The sequence below is a fragment of the Pteronotus mesoamericanus genome, unplaced genomic scaffold (genome assembly GCF_021234165.1).
Source record: "Pteronotus mesoamericanus isolate MK-2021 breed Mesoamerican mustached bat unplaced genomic scaffold, CSHL_Meso_final contig_100, whole genome shotgun sequence".
NCBI lineage: Eukaryota > Metazoa > Chordata > Mammalia > Chiroptera > Mormoopidae > Pteronotus > Pteronotus mesoamericanus.
The window spans coordinates 16,919,501-16,931,761 of record NW_026554999.1 but is presented as its reverse complement, the minus strand read 5'-3'; the positions used below and the strand labels follow the sequence as shown (position 1 = coordinate 16,931,761).

General features: G+C 36.4%; 1 protein-coding gene across 1 annotated transcript in view; it reads right to left on the bottom strand.

Annotated features, from left to right (window-relative positions):
• ARIH1 (ariadne RBR E3 ubiquitin protein ligase 1) overlaps positions 1 to 12,261 on the bottom strand; it is a 129,253-nt gene that overhangs the window by 65,991 nt on the left and 51,001 nt on the right. The window contains exon 2 of the mRNA XM_054563530.1: positions 9,516 to 9,583. Within this exon, the coding sequence (XP_054419505.1) occupies positions 9,516 to 9,583 (68 nt within the window). The remainder of the gene's footprint in view (positions 1 to 9,515; positions 9,584 to 12,261) is intronic.

The window sequence follows — 12,261 nt, the reverse complement described above, 5'->3', positions numbered from 1 at the left end:
CCTAGTATAAACATTCATGCACCCAGCCAAGAACACCTAAATATGTGAAGCAAATCTTGATGGACATAAAGGGAGAGAGTGACAGAAATACAGTCATGGGGACTTTAACACCTGATTGACTTCAATGGATAGATCTTTTAGACAGAAAATCAACAATGAGACAGCGGCCTTAAACAACATAGTAGATCAAATGGATTTTATTGATATCCTCAGAGCATTTCACCCCAAAGCTGCAGAATATACATACTTTTCAAGTGCACAGGAAATGTTATCTAGGATAGACCACATGCTAGGACACAAAACAAGTCCCAATAAATTTAAGATCAAAATCCTATCAAGCATATTCTCTGACCACAATGCTACGAAATTAGAAATCAATCACAAGAAGAACACTGAAAAACAGGTAAAGACCTGGAAGCTAAACAACATGATATTAAACAATGAATGGGTCTACAATGAGATCAAGGAAGAAATCAAAAGATACCCTGAAACAAATGAAAATGAGGACACAGCAATCCAAAATCTGTGGGTCACAGGGAAAGCATTCGAGAGAGGGAAATTTATAGCATTAAAGGCCTATATACAATCTAACTTAACAAACACAACCCAAAGTGAGTATAAGGAAGGATATAATAAGGATCAGAGCAGAAATAAACAAAATAAAGTCTAAAAAAAAAAAGACACAAAAGTTCAATGAATCCAAGATTGACAAAATTTTAACCAAACTCATCAGATAAAAAAAGAGAAAGGACCGATAACTAAAATCAAAAATACAATAGAAAAAATAATAACTGACACTAAAGAAATTCAAGAGTTTTAAGAAAATATTATGAACAACTATATGTCAACAAACTGGACAACCTCGATAAAAGGGGTATATTCCTAGAAACATAAAATCTTCCAAAACTAAATGAGGAAGAATCGGAGAACCTGAATAGACAGATTACACCTAGTGAAACTGAAGCAGTAATCAAAAAACTCCCAACAAACAAAAGCCCTGGACCAGATAGCTTCACAGATAAATTTTACCAAATATTCTGAGAAGAACTGACACCTCTCCTTCTCAAACTATTTCATAAAATTCAATAGAAGGGAAGACTCCCAAACACATTTTTTGAGGCCAGCATTATCCTAATTCCAAAACCAGATAAAGACACTACAAAGACAGAAAATTATAGGTCACTATCTCCAATGAACATAGATGCTAAAATCCTGAAAAAATATTAGCAAACCGAATACAGCAATGCATCACAAAGATCACACATGAGAATCAAGTGGGATTTACTCTGGGAACGCAAGGTTGGAACAACATTCACAAATCAATAAATATGACTCACCACATAAACAAAATGAAGGGTAAAAACCACACAATCATTTCAAGAGATGCAGAAAAGCTTTTGATAAAAGCCAGCCATGACTTATGATAAAAACTCTCAGCAAAGTGGGATAGAGGGAATATACTTAAACATAATAAAGACCATTATATGACAAACCCACCGCCAGCATCATTCTCAATGGGCGAAAGCTACAAGCGTTCCCCTTATCATCAGAAACAACAGAGGGATGTCCGCTTTCACCTCCCCTGTTCAACATAGTACTGGAAATTCTAGCCACAGCAATCAGACAAGAAGAAACTGAAGGCATTTAAATTGGAAAGGAAGAAGTAAAACTCACTCACTGTGAAGAACTTCCAGCCAAGATGGAGGTATAGGTAGATACACTTTGCTTGCTAAAACAACCAAAAGAAGCGCAACAACAGATTAAAAAACAAAAAACAGCCCTGGCTGGTGTGGTTCAGTGGACTGAGTGCCAGCCTACAAACCAAAGGGTCACTGGTTTGATTCACAGTTGGGGCACATGCCTGGGTTGCAGGCCAGGTCCCCAGTAGGGGTAGGGGGTGCAAAAGGTAATCACAGAGTGACATTTCTTTCCCTCTCTTTCCCCCTACCTTACCATCTCTCTAAAAATAAGTAAATACAATCTTTTTAAAATAAAACAAAAAACAACCAGAACTGCCAGAAAATCAAAGTGTATGGAAGTCCAACCACCAAGAAGTTAAATAAGAAACATTCATCCACATTGGTAGGATGGGAAGACACAGGACAGCAGGGTAGAGAGGGTGCGCAACAAGGCAGTGGTTGGTAGACTGAGACATCCCACATTCACGTGCGGATAAGCCAGGAGGAACAATTGGGGAGTGTGACAAGCTGCACAACACAGGGTTCAGAATGAGGATATAAAGCCTCAAAACCTCTGGCTGTAAAAACCTCTGGGGGTTGCAGCAGCAGGAGAAACTCCCAGCCTCACAGGAGAGTTTGTAGGAGAGACCCACAGGGTCCTAGAACACACATAAACCCAGCCACCTGGAAATCAGCACCAGCGTGGCCCAGCTTCCTTGTGGGTAGCAGAGGAAGTGACTGTAAGCAGAGTAAGAGCTTAGGAAGTGGCACTGTTCTCACCTGACTTCTCCCGCCCATAAGGCACCACAATGCAGTGAGTGGACTGCCCTTTCCTGGTGAATACCTAAGCCTCTGCCCCTACAATGTAACAGGTGAGCCAAGACAAAGAAATATGGAATCAATGAATAGTTCAAAACTCCAAAAAAGAACTAAATAATGAGCCAATAGACAACATATCAGATGCAGAGTTCAAAACACTGGTAATCAGGATGCTGATAGAAATGACTGAGTATGAACACAAAATAAAGGAAGAAGTGAAGGTTATGAAAAGTGAAATAAAAAAGATATATGGGGAACCAAACAGTGAAGGGAAGGAAACCAGACCTCCAACCAAAGATTAGGAACAGAAGTAAGAAATAAACATTCAATTGGATCAGAGTGAAAAACATGAATTCAAAAAAATGAGGAGAGGCTTAGGAACTTCTGGAACAACTTTAAACATTCCAACATCTGAATCACAGGGGTGCCAGAAGGAGAAGAGGAAAAGCAAGAAATTGAAAACTTATTTCAAAAAATAATGAAGGAGAACTTCCCCAATCCAGCGAAGGAAACAGACTGCCAGGAAGTTCAGGAAGCTCGGAGAGTCCCAAAGAAGTGGGACCCAAGGAGGAACAAACTAAGACACAACACAGTTACATTACCCAAATTAAAGATAAGGAGAGAACCTTAAAAGCAGCAAGAGAAAAGGAGACAGTTATCTACAAAGGAGTTCCCATAAAGCTATCAGCTGATTCCTCAAAAGAAATCTTATAAGCAAGAAGGGGCTGGAAAGAAGTATTCAAAGTCATGAAAGGCAAGGACCTACATCCAAGATTACGCTATTCAGAAAAACTATCATTTAGAGTGGGAGGGCAGATAAAGTGCTTCCCAGATAAGGTCAAGTTAAAGGAGTTCATCATCACCAAGCCCTTATTATATGAAATGTTAAAAGGACTTATCTAAGAAAAAGAAGGTGATGAGAACTATGAAGAGTAAATGAAAAAACTCACAACTATCAACAACTAAACCTAAAAAACAAAACAAACAAACAAAAAAAACTAAGCAAGCAACTAGAACAGAACAGAATCACAGAAACGGAGATCCCATAGAGGGTTGTCATTGGGGAGGGGTAGGGAGGAGGATGGGGGAAAAGGTACAAGGAGTAAGGAGTGTATTTGGTAGGTACAAAATAGACAGGGGGAAATTAAGAACAGTATAAGAAATGGAGAAGCTGAAGAACTCATATGTATTACCCATGGACATGAATTAAGCGGGGGAGGTGGGGTGGCGTGCAGGGTAGAGGGGGAGGAAGGGGGAGAAAAAAAATAGACAGCTGTAACAGCATAATCAATAAAGTATAATCTAAAAAATGCAAGAAATAAAAATAAAAAAGTAAAACTGTCTTTACTGGCAGATGACATGATGCTGTACAGAGGGAACCCAAAAGATTTCTCCAAGAAACTACTAGAACTGATAAATGAATTCTTCAAAGTAGCAGGATACAAAATTAATGTCCAGAAATCAGTTGCATTTTTATACGCCAATAGTGAACTAACAGAAAGGGAAATTAAGAAAACAATCCCATTCAAAATTGCTTCAAAAAGAAATAAATACCTAGGAACAAACCTAACCAATGATGTAAACAACCTGTACTCTGAAAATTTTAAGATACTGAAGAAAGAAAACAGAAGATACCAGTGAGTGGAAGCACAGTCTGTGTTCATGGATAGGATGAATTCAGATCATTAAAATGTCCATACTACTCAAAGCAAGCTCTAGATTCAATGCAATTCCTATCAAGATTCCAAGGATGTGTTTGACAGACCCAGAACAAATATTTGAAAAATTTGTATGTAACCACAAAAGGCCCCACATAGCAACAGCATTCTTGAGAGAGAACAAAGTCGAAAGGAATCATGCTGCCTAATATCAAACTATACTATAAAGGCCGCAGTAATCAAAACAGCATGGCACTGGAATAAAAACACACACACATCAATGGAAAAGAATAGAGAGCCCAGAGACAAACCCACATCTTTATAGTCAATTACTACTCAACAGAGGAAGCAAGCACATACAATGGTCTAAAGATAGTTTACTCAATCAACCGCGTTCGGAAAACTGGGCAGATACGTGCAGGAAAATGAAACTAGACCTCCTTCTTACACCACACACTAGAATAAATTCAAAATGGATCAAAGACTTAAATGTTTGGCCCAAAACGATAAAAATAGTAGAAGAAAACACAGGCAGCAAAATATCGGACATAGCTCGTAGCAATATTTTATTGGTATACCTCCCTAGGCGAGGGAAACAAAAGGAAAAAATAAACTAATGGGACTTCATGAAACTAAAAAGTTTTGCACAGCAAAGGAAATCATCAACAAAATAAAAAGACAACCCACAGAATGGAAGAACATATTCGCCGATACGTCTGATAAGAGGTTAATATCCAAAATTTATGAAGTACTGACAAAACTCAACACCAAAAAAACAAACAACCCAATTAAAAAAACAGGCAAAGGACATGAATAGATACTTCTCTGAGGAGGACATACAGATGGACAACAGACACAGGAAAATGATGCTCAACGTCACTAACCATCGGAGAAATGCAGACGAAAACCACGTTGAGATACCCCTCACACTGGTGAGAATACCTATCGTCAATAAATCAACAAACAGCAAGTGCTGGTGGGGGTGTGGAGAAAGGGGAACCCCTCTGCACTGCTGGTGGGAATAAGGTTGGTGCAGCCACTGTGGAAAACAGTATGGAGATACCTCAAAAAATTAAAAACGGACCTGCCTTTTGACCCAGCAATCCCACTGCTGGGACTATATCCAAAGGAACCCAAAACACTAATTCGAAAGATCATAAGCACCCCTATATTCACTGCAGCATTACTTACAATCGCCAAGATATGGAAGCAGTCCAAGTATCCATCAGTAGATGAGTGGATAAAACAACTATGGGACTTTTACACAATGGAATACTACTCAGCTGTAAAAAAAGAAGAAAATTTTACCCTTTGCAACAGAATGGATGGACCTGGAGAACATTATGCTAAGTGAAATAAGGCAGTCAGTGAAAGACAAATACCGTATGACTTCACTCACATGTGGAATCCAATGAACAAAATGAACTGACAAGGAAAATGGGGACTGACTCACAGATGGAGAGTAGGATGATGGCTAGTGGAGAGAGGAGAGGCGAGGAAATGGAGGGTCTGAGAAAAAAGGAAAAAGACTCCTAGGGATGGACAACAGTGTGGTGATTGCTGGGGGAGGTGAGTGTAAGAGGACTAAATGGTAATCAGAAAAAAAAAATACAATAAAGATTAGATTTTCAAATGGGCAAAGGGCCTGAATAGACACTGCTCCCAAGAATACATACAAATGGCCAATAGGTATGTGAAAAATGCTCAACTTCACTAGCTATTATAGAAATTCAATTCAAAATCACATTGAGATACCACCTCACACCTGTCAGAATGAGTATCAACAACAAGACAGGTAATAACAAGTGTTGGAGAGGGTGTGGAGAAAAAAAAAACCTTCATTCACTGCTGGTGGGAATGTAAACTGGTACAGCTACTACAGAAATCAGTATGGCGGCTCCAGAAACAATGAAGAATAGAGTTACTATAGGATACAGCAAACCCTCTTCTGGGTAAGTACCCAAAAAATTTGAAAACCTTTATTTGCAAAGATATACCCCTATTTTCATTGCAGCATTATTCACGGTGGCCAAGACATGGAAACAACCAAATTGCCCTCTGATAGATGACTGGCTAAAGAAGATGTGGGGGGTGTGTGTACACACACACACACACACACACACACACACACACGAATATTATTCAGCCATAAGAAACGGTGAAGTATTGCCATGTGTGATAACTTGGATGGACCTTGAGAATACTATGCTAAGCAAAATAAGTCAGTCAGATTTCACTCATATGTGGGACTTAAAACTGAAATTCAGACACAGACAACAGTATGGTATTTACCAGAGGGAAAGAGGGAGGGATAGTAAACGGTAAAGCGGGCCAAATACATAGTGATAGAAGATGGTTTGACTTTGGGGGATGGGCACGCAATGCAATATACAGATCATGTATCATGGAAATGTACACTTGAAACCTATATAATCTTATTAACCAATATAACCCAATTAATTTTTTTAAGAAGAAAAAGTATTAGAAGACTTGGAAAAGAGATCCAGAAGAGATTCAACATGTGAACAACGGTAATTCCTGAAAGCATTAAGAGAATAGAGGGAAGGTACTGTAATATTGAAGAAATAACAGGTAAGAATTTCACTGATCTAAAAAACATGGGTCCACAGACTTTAAGGGCTCAAAGTTGCTTTCAAAACTCACTCCCGTATCTCAAAATGTTAAGGATTTCTCTTTGAGAATGCAAAAATTTATCACATATAAGACTTGACTTAAATGACTAAGAAATATATTCTAGAGGATAAAAGGTATAAATTTGAAGAGTGGGATGCAAGAAACACATTAAAAAAAAGAAATTAGAACATACTGAGTAAAAATCCTTATATGAAAAATTCAAGTACTTATTTATGAAGCTGAGAGGAGAAAAAGATAGGATACAGAAGTATTTCACAATCTTTGTCTTGTGCAAGGCATAGATATAAATATTGTAATTACACATTGTTACAAACATACTTTGAAGTATGCACCTACAAATTTTAAGGGTGGTCACTAAAAACACTAAAATATGTAACTCTGGAGTTACTGGGTAGGGGAGAGAAGAAAACTTGATGAAGGCAACAAAATAAAGAAATGATATGATAAATATAGAGCATAACTTACAAAATGGCAGTAGTTTCACCTAAGCATATCAGTAATCAAAATAAAATGTGGCAGTGATAGTATTAGACAACATAGGACATAATGTGAAACTCACTAAATGAGACAAAAACAATGCATATTGATTTTTAAAACAATGCTTAAAGATTTACAGATACCCAATAACATATTTTCAGAATATATAAAACAAAAATTGAAATTAACAAGGAAAAACTGAGAAGTTAACACACTCAGAAGTTTCTCAAAAGTCGCCTACTTTTTAATTCATACTTACCACACTTAATCACAAAATCTATCTGAAATGTCTTTAAAGAAATACTGGTTGGCCAAAAAGTCCGTTTAGTTTTTTTCTGTAAAATAAAAGATACATTTTTCATTTTTGCCAATAACTTTATTGATTTGGATATTTTTATTATGTAGGCTATCTCCAGCATGGTATAAAGTTGACTGTCCTCAGTTTATTGTCTCAATAAATCAGATCAGATTGTCGCAACTTGATCACTATCAACTTCAACTGGTCTACCCAACCACCTATCATTGTCTAGCAAGAAATCTCCAATACTAAGTTTCAAAAACCACTTTGACATGTTCAATCAGTCACAGCACCTTCTCCATACACTGAATAAATCTCTTTTTGCGTTTCAGTTGCGTCTTCACCTTTCTTGAAATAAGAAAGAATAATATGCTGAAAATGTTGCGTATTTTCTTCCATCTTCAACGTTAAAATGGCTACACAAAAATTCATCAATTTTGATTAAGTCTTTTTTTAAAAAATGCAGGCTGATATGACAGCTGTCACAATATAATCTAACAAATTCTTTCGAATCAAGTTAAAGACAATTAAACACTACTGGAACCATCTTACGGAAAAAACCAAACAAACCTTTTGGCCAACCGAATCCATTAGTAAGAAATCAGCTGTCTAGTTCACTAGAATTGGTCTAGTTCACTAGAAAGGTACCAGAGATAGACAATGAAAACTCTTTTCCTAACAGAGGCACCATAAAATAAACTTGAAAATAAATGTTACAATTTAAGAAATATTACTGGCTTCAAAAAAAGTGAGATCCATGAAGGAAAGGAACAAACAAATCACATTAGTCAAGGAACATTTTATGCTTCACATATCATGGGAAAGATGTAGAGTATGGGATTTAGTACATAAGCTTTGGAGTCCAACAAACCTGAAGGAGTACTAACTCATTCTGTTACAAAATTGAGGTAAATATATTATTAAGCTCCAAGTCTTAGCTTCCACATTAATTAAGTGGGTAGAATAGTTTCTAGCCCCATAAATCAAAATGATAAAATGAAATAATAACTGGCACAGAGGGCTCAAAACTGATAGTTACTACTGTCATTATTAAATTATACTTGGGATACAAGGTGTGAGAAATTGGGTAATATCCTTGGTATTGTCTAGTATCTGTATTACAAGTGCTTTTAAAATCAAATGGGCAATATTTTTCATTTACTTTTCACAATTCTGGTTTTCGGTTCTCAATAACTAGTTGTCATTTTTTTAATTAAAATAAGGATTGCTAATTTTGGAATGATTAATTTTAGGCTGAGAGAACAGAGGTTGTTACCCTACACCACCTTAACAAGTGCTCCAAATTTCCAATCTAATGAAGAGAAAAAGATTAAGAATGGCATCAGTATTGTCATTCTCCAGTCCCAGTAATTTCTTCCCTTTTATAACTAGAAACGTTTTCTGAGAGAAAATAGTTTAAAAATCTCCAATGGAATATAATCTTGCAGTGAAATCAGAGAAGCAGTTCATACAGCTGTATCCTGGTGGCCAGGATACCCTAAGCAACCCCTTTATTATTTTATAGCTTTTACTGAATAAATGTCTTCAATATGCCTAAAAAGGTTTACTGGCAAGAAATTTTAAGTAATTAAAAGATCTTATTCATATGTTCCAAAAATATAAAGCATTTTCAAAACTACTTTTAGTTCCCAGTACTCAAAAGGATATATATGTAGAAGATACTGAAGCAGAGCCCCCCTCCATCTTACCTCCAAAATAAAAGAAGAAACATTAAGCCTGAGTTCCCTTAACACTGAATTTATTGCAATATTTACAGATGGGGAATATGAGATTAAAGCAAACACTATTTGCACATTTGTTTGTTCAAATACTGGTATAAAAATCAACTCCTTACTTGCTTCTTGTAAATTCTGTTCAACAGGCTTTCTGTGGTATTTTTAAATACAAGCTGACATGGTATTTCCTTACCTTTCCATTAGCTTCTCTTTATCCCAATTGAAGTGGCTAAGGAGTATTCTTGTGATAGTTGCTGGATTCTAAAGAAGGGGGGGGAAAAAAGTCATTTTAGGGTAACAGCACTTCATTGACATTTAGTGAATGTTCAGGTTTAATTTATAACATCCCACTTAAATCTCCTTTCCTAAGACATTTCTTTTTCCCCCTAAAAAAAAAAATACAAATTTTTAATTGTAAGATCAAGACAATAGTAAGCCACACAAACAAGGCAGGTCTCTATAGGATTCTAAAGCAGAATTCAAAATAAGACAGAAAGGGATTAAATGAAAAATTACTGCATTAAATGAAGCACTAATTAAAATTAACTTTTTTGCAATTTTAACATCTGCCAATCAGCACACTATTAATCAATAAAATTTCTAACACCTTATATATTGAACAGTTCAAATAATCCCAAACCATTTTCAAGTCAGAAATTCCTTCGAAGACATTTAATGAAAAATGACCAAAAAATCTGTTCCATGTAATAATTTATGGAATATAATTTTAAATTGGTATTTCATTTCTAGAAGAAAAGGCTAATGCCATGAAATAAAAACTTACTGCCCTATCATTCAATGCTGTCACAAATTTTTCCATTTCCCATGAAACTAGTGAGGTTACTATCTGGGTACAGAATTTTAACTTAAAATGTAATGGTGCCTGAAAGATAAGCCAAGCCTGACTGGCTCAAAGATACTATTGCTAGTTACAATATCAGAGTCTACTTATTTGTATTTCACGTATAACTGTATTACATCAAATAACATTTCAAAACAGGTCTCTGTGCATAACACTACTTTTATTTCACCATAGTTAGCCTAAAATATTAGTTAACTACTAATTTAGTTTAAAAAGTAATCCTGTATAAAAAAGATGTCATAAAAGATCTCTACCTGTTCTTCTCAACAATACTATCTGTCACAGGAAAATACACACATATTCACACCCCACAAAAAGCCAAATATGCAGACCTGGTCATCCCCATCCACACACTACTCCAGGCATGTTTTACATTATAATCCATCTAATACTCTTTACTTCTGCGATGCAGACTTCCCAAAGAATCCTCATTTAGCTCTGGCTGGCTGGTGCGGTTGATTAGATTGTTGTCCCGTACATGGAAAGGTTGTGGGTTTGATTCCTGGTCAGGACACCTGCCTAGCTTGCGAGTTTGGACACATACCTTAGTTTGTGTGTTGGATCCCCAGTCAGGTTCTGTGTGGGAGGCAACCAACTGATGCCTGCCTGCCTGCCTGCCTGTCTCTCTCCCTCTCCCCCAACCAAAATCAATAAACACAATCTCAGGTGAGGATTTGAAAGAAAAAACAAAGAATCCTCCTTTAACACAGCACTCCAGATAAACACCACCAATCTACAATAGTTATTTAATATGTGAAAAAAAAATGTATTAACTGACCCTCAATTATGATGTGTTTATTTGTATGGAATATAGACATTGTCATGTACCCAACTTTTTCTTAGAAATGTGATTCAACACTATAAAAAAAAAAAAAAAAAAAACCTGTCAGAGTTCGGCAACAGGTTTTCACAGTAGCATTTGCCTACAATTTAAATAAAGTTATTTATTTAGATTTAGTCAATGTAAAACAAGGGCAATAATCCTATCAATTGGCAGAATTAAGTCCAGTAGTATTCACTGGAATTGTGTGACTAACTTTGTGGTACCCAATACTCTGTAAGTCTCTCCTACTAGGCAGAGTGCCTGGGGGAAAATGTTTCAGGAATTACACCTCAACTTACAAAGAGAAATATGGGAGGAGGGCAGATGCCTTCTCTGACTTTATGTTGCTGCTGTTTTTATCGTTTGTTTGAGTGCCAGTATCAAAAATCAACCCCAGCCAGGTGGAAGTTATTATGCAAAGTTGTTAAAACACAGATTCCTAGGTTCCATCCCTATATATTTATTTATTAGGTTTGGGGCAAGGCCTCCCCATCGCCAAAAGAATTCATAAAATAAGATCAGTGGTCCCCTTTCCTATTTTTAGCTCATCCTTTAAAAAACTGTGTTTGCTTAAGAATGTACATCCTATATTAGAGGTACATGCTCAAAAGTTTTCCCAGCAAGATGTTACTGAAAAAAATGTGTCTAAACCACATTGGCATGGAAATGGCAAAATATATTCTGCCAGGGCTCTGAGCTATAGAGCATGGGAAATTTCACAATAATAATTAAATATATTTGGGCCACTATTTCAGTGCAGCAGGTCATTTATGTGCATTGCTAGAAGGAAAGGTGATGGGAGAATAATTTATTGTGCATCTACTATACACCAGACCCTGTACAAAGTACTCTATACATGTCATTTAATTCTCAAAACAGTAAGGTATATATGCTACCTCCCATTTTTAAATAAGAAAACTATGACTAGGCTTCAAAAGGTTACAAAAATTTCCCAATACCGTGCAACTAATTAAGTAAAAACAGTTGTGAAATCTAGCCTAGGACACTCTGGATTTAATATTCCTTTCAATTATTCCAGGCAGTAGAACCTAAAGGAATATTAAATGTCTCATTTAACGACTAGTCACACGTCTAAATATTCTTTACATCCTCCACCAAAGGGTAATTCAGGGTAGGATGAAAAGGGAATGGCAGAATGCTAAGAGGCAAATAGAAGCTTCTAAGGGACTGAAAATGTTCTACTTTTTTAATGTGAAGGTTGATTAGATTAGGGAAAACATTTATCAAAATTCA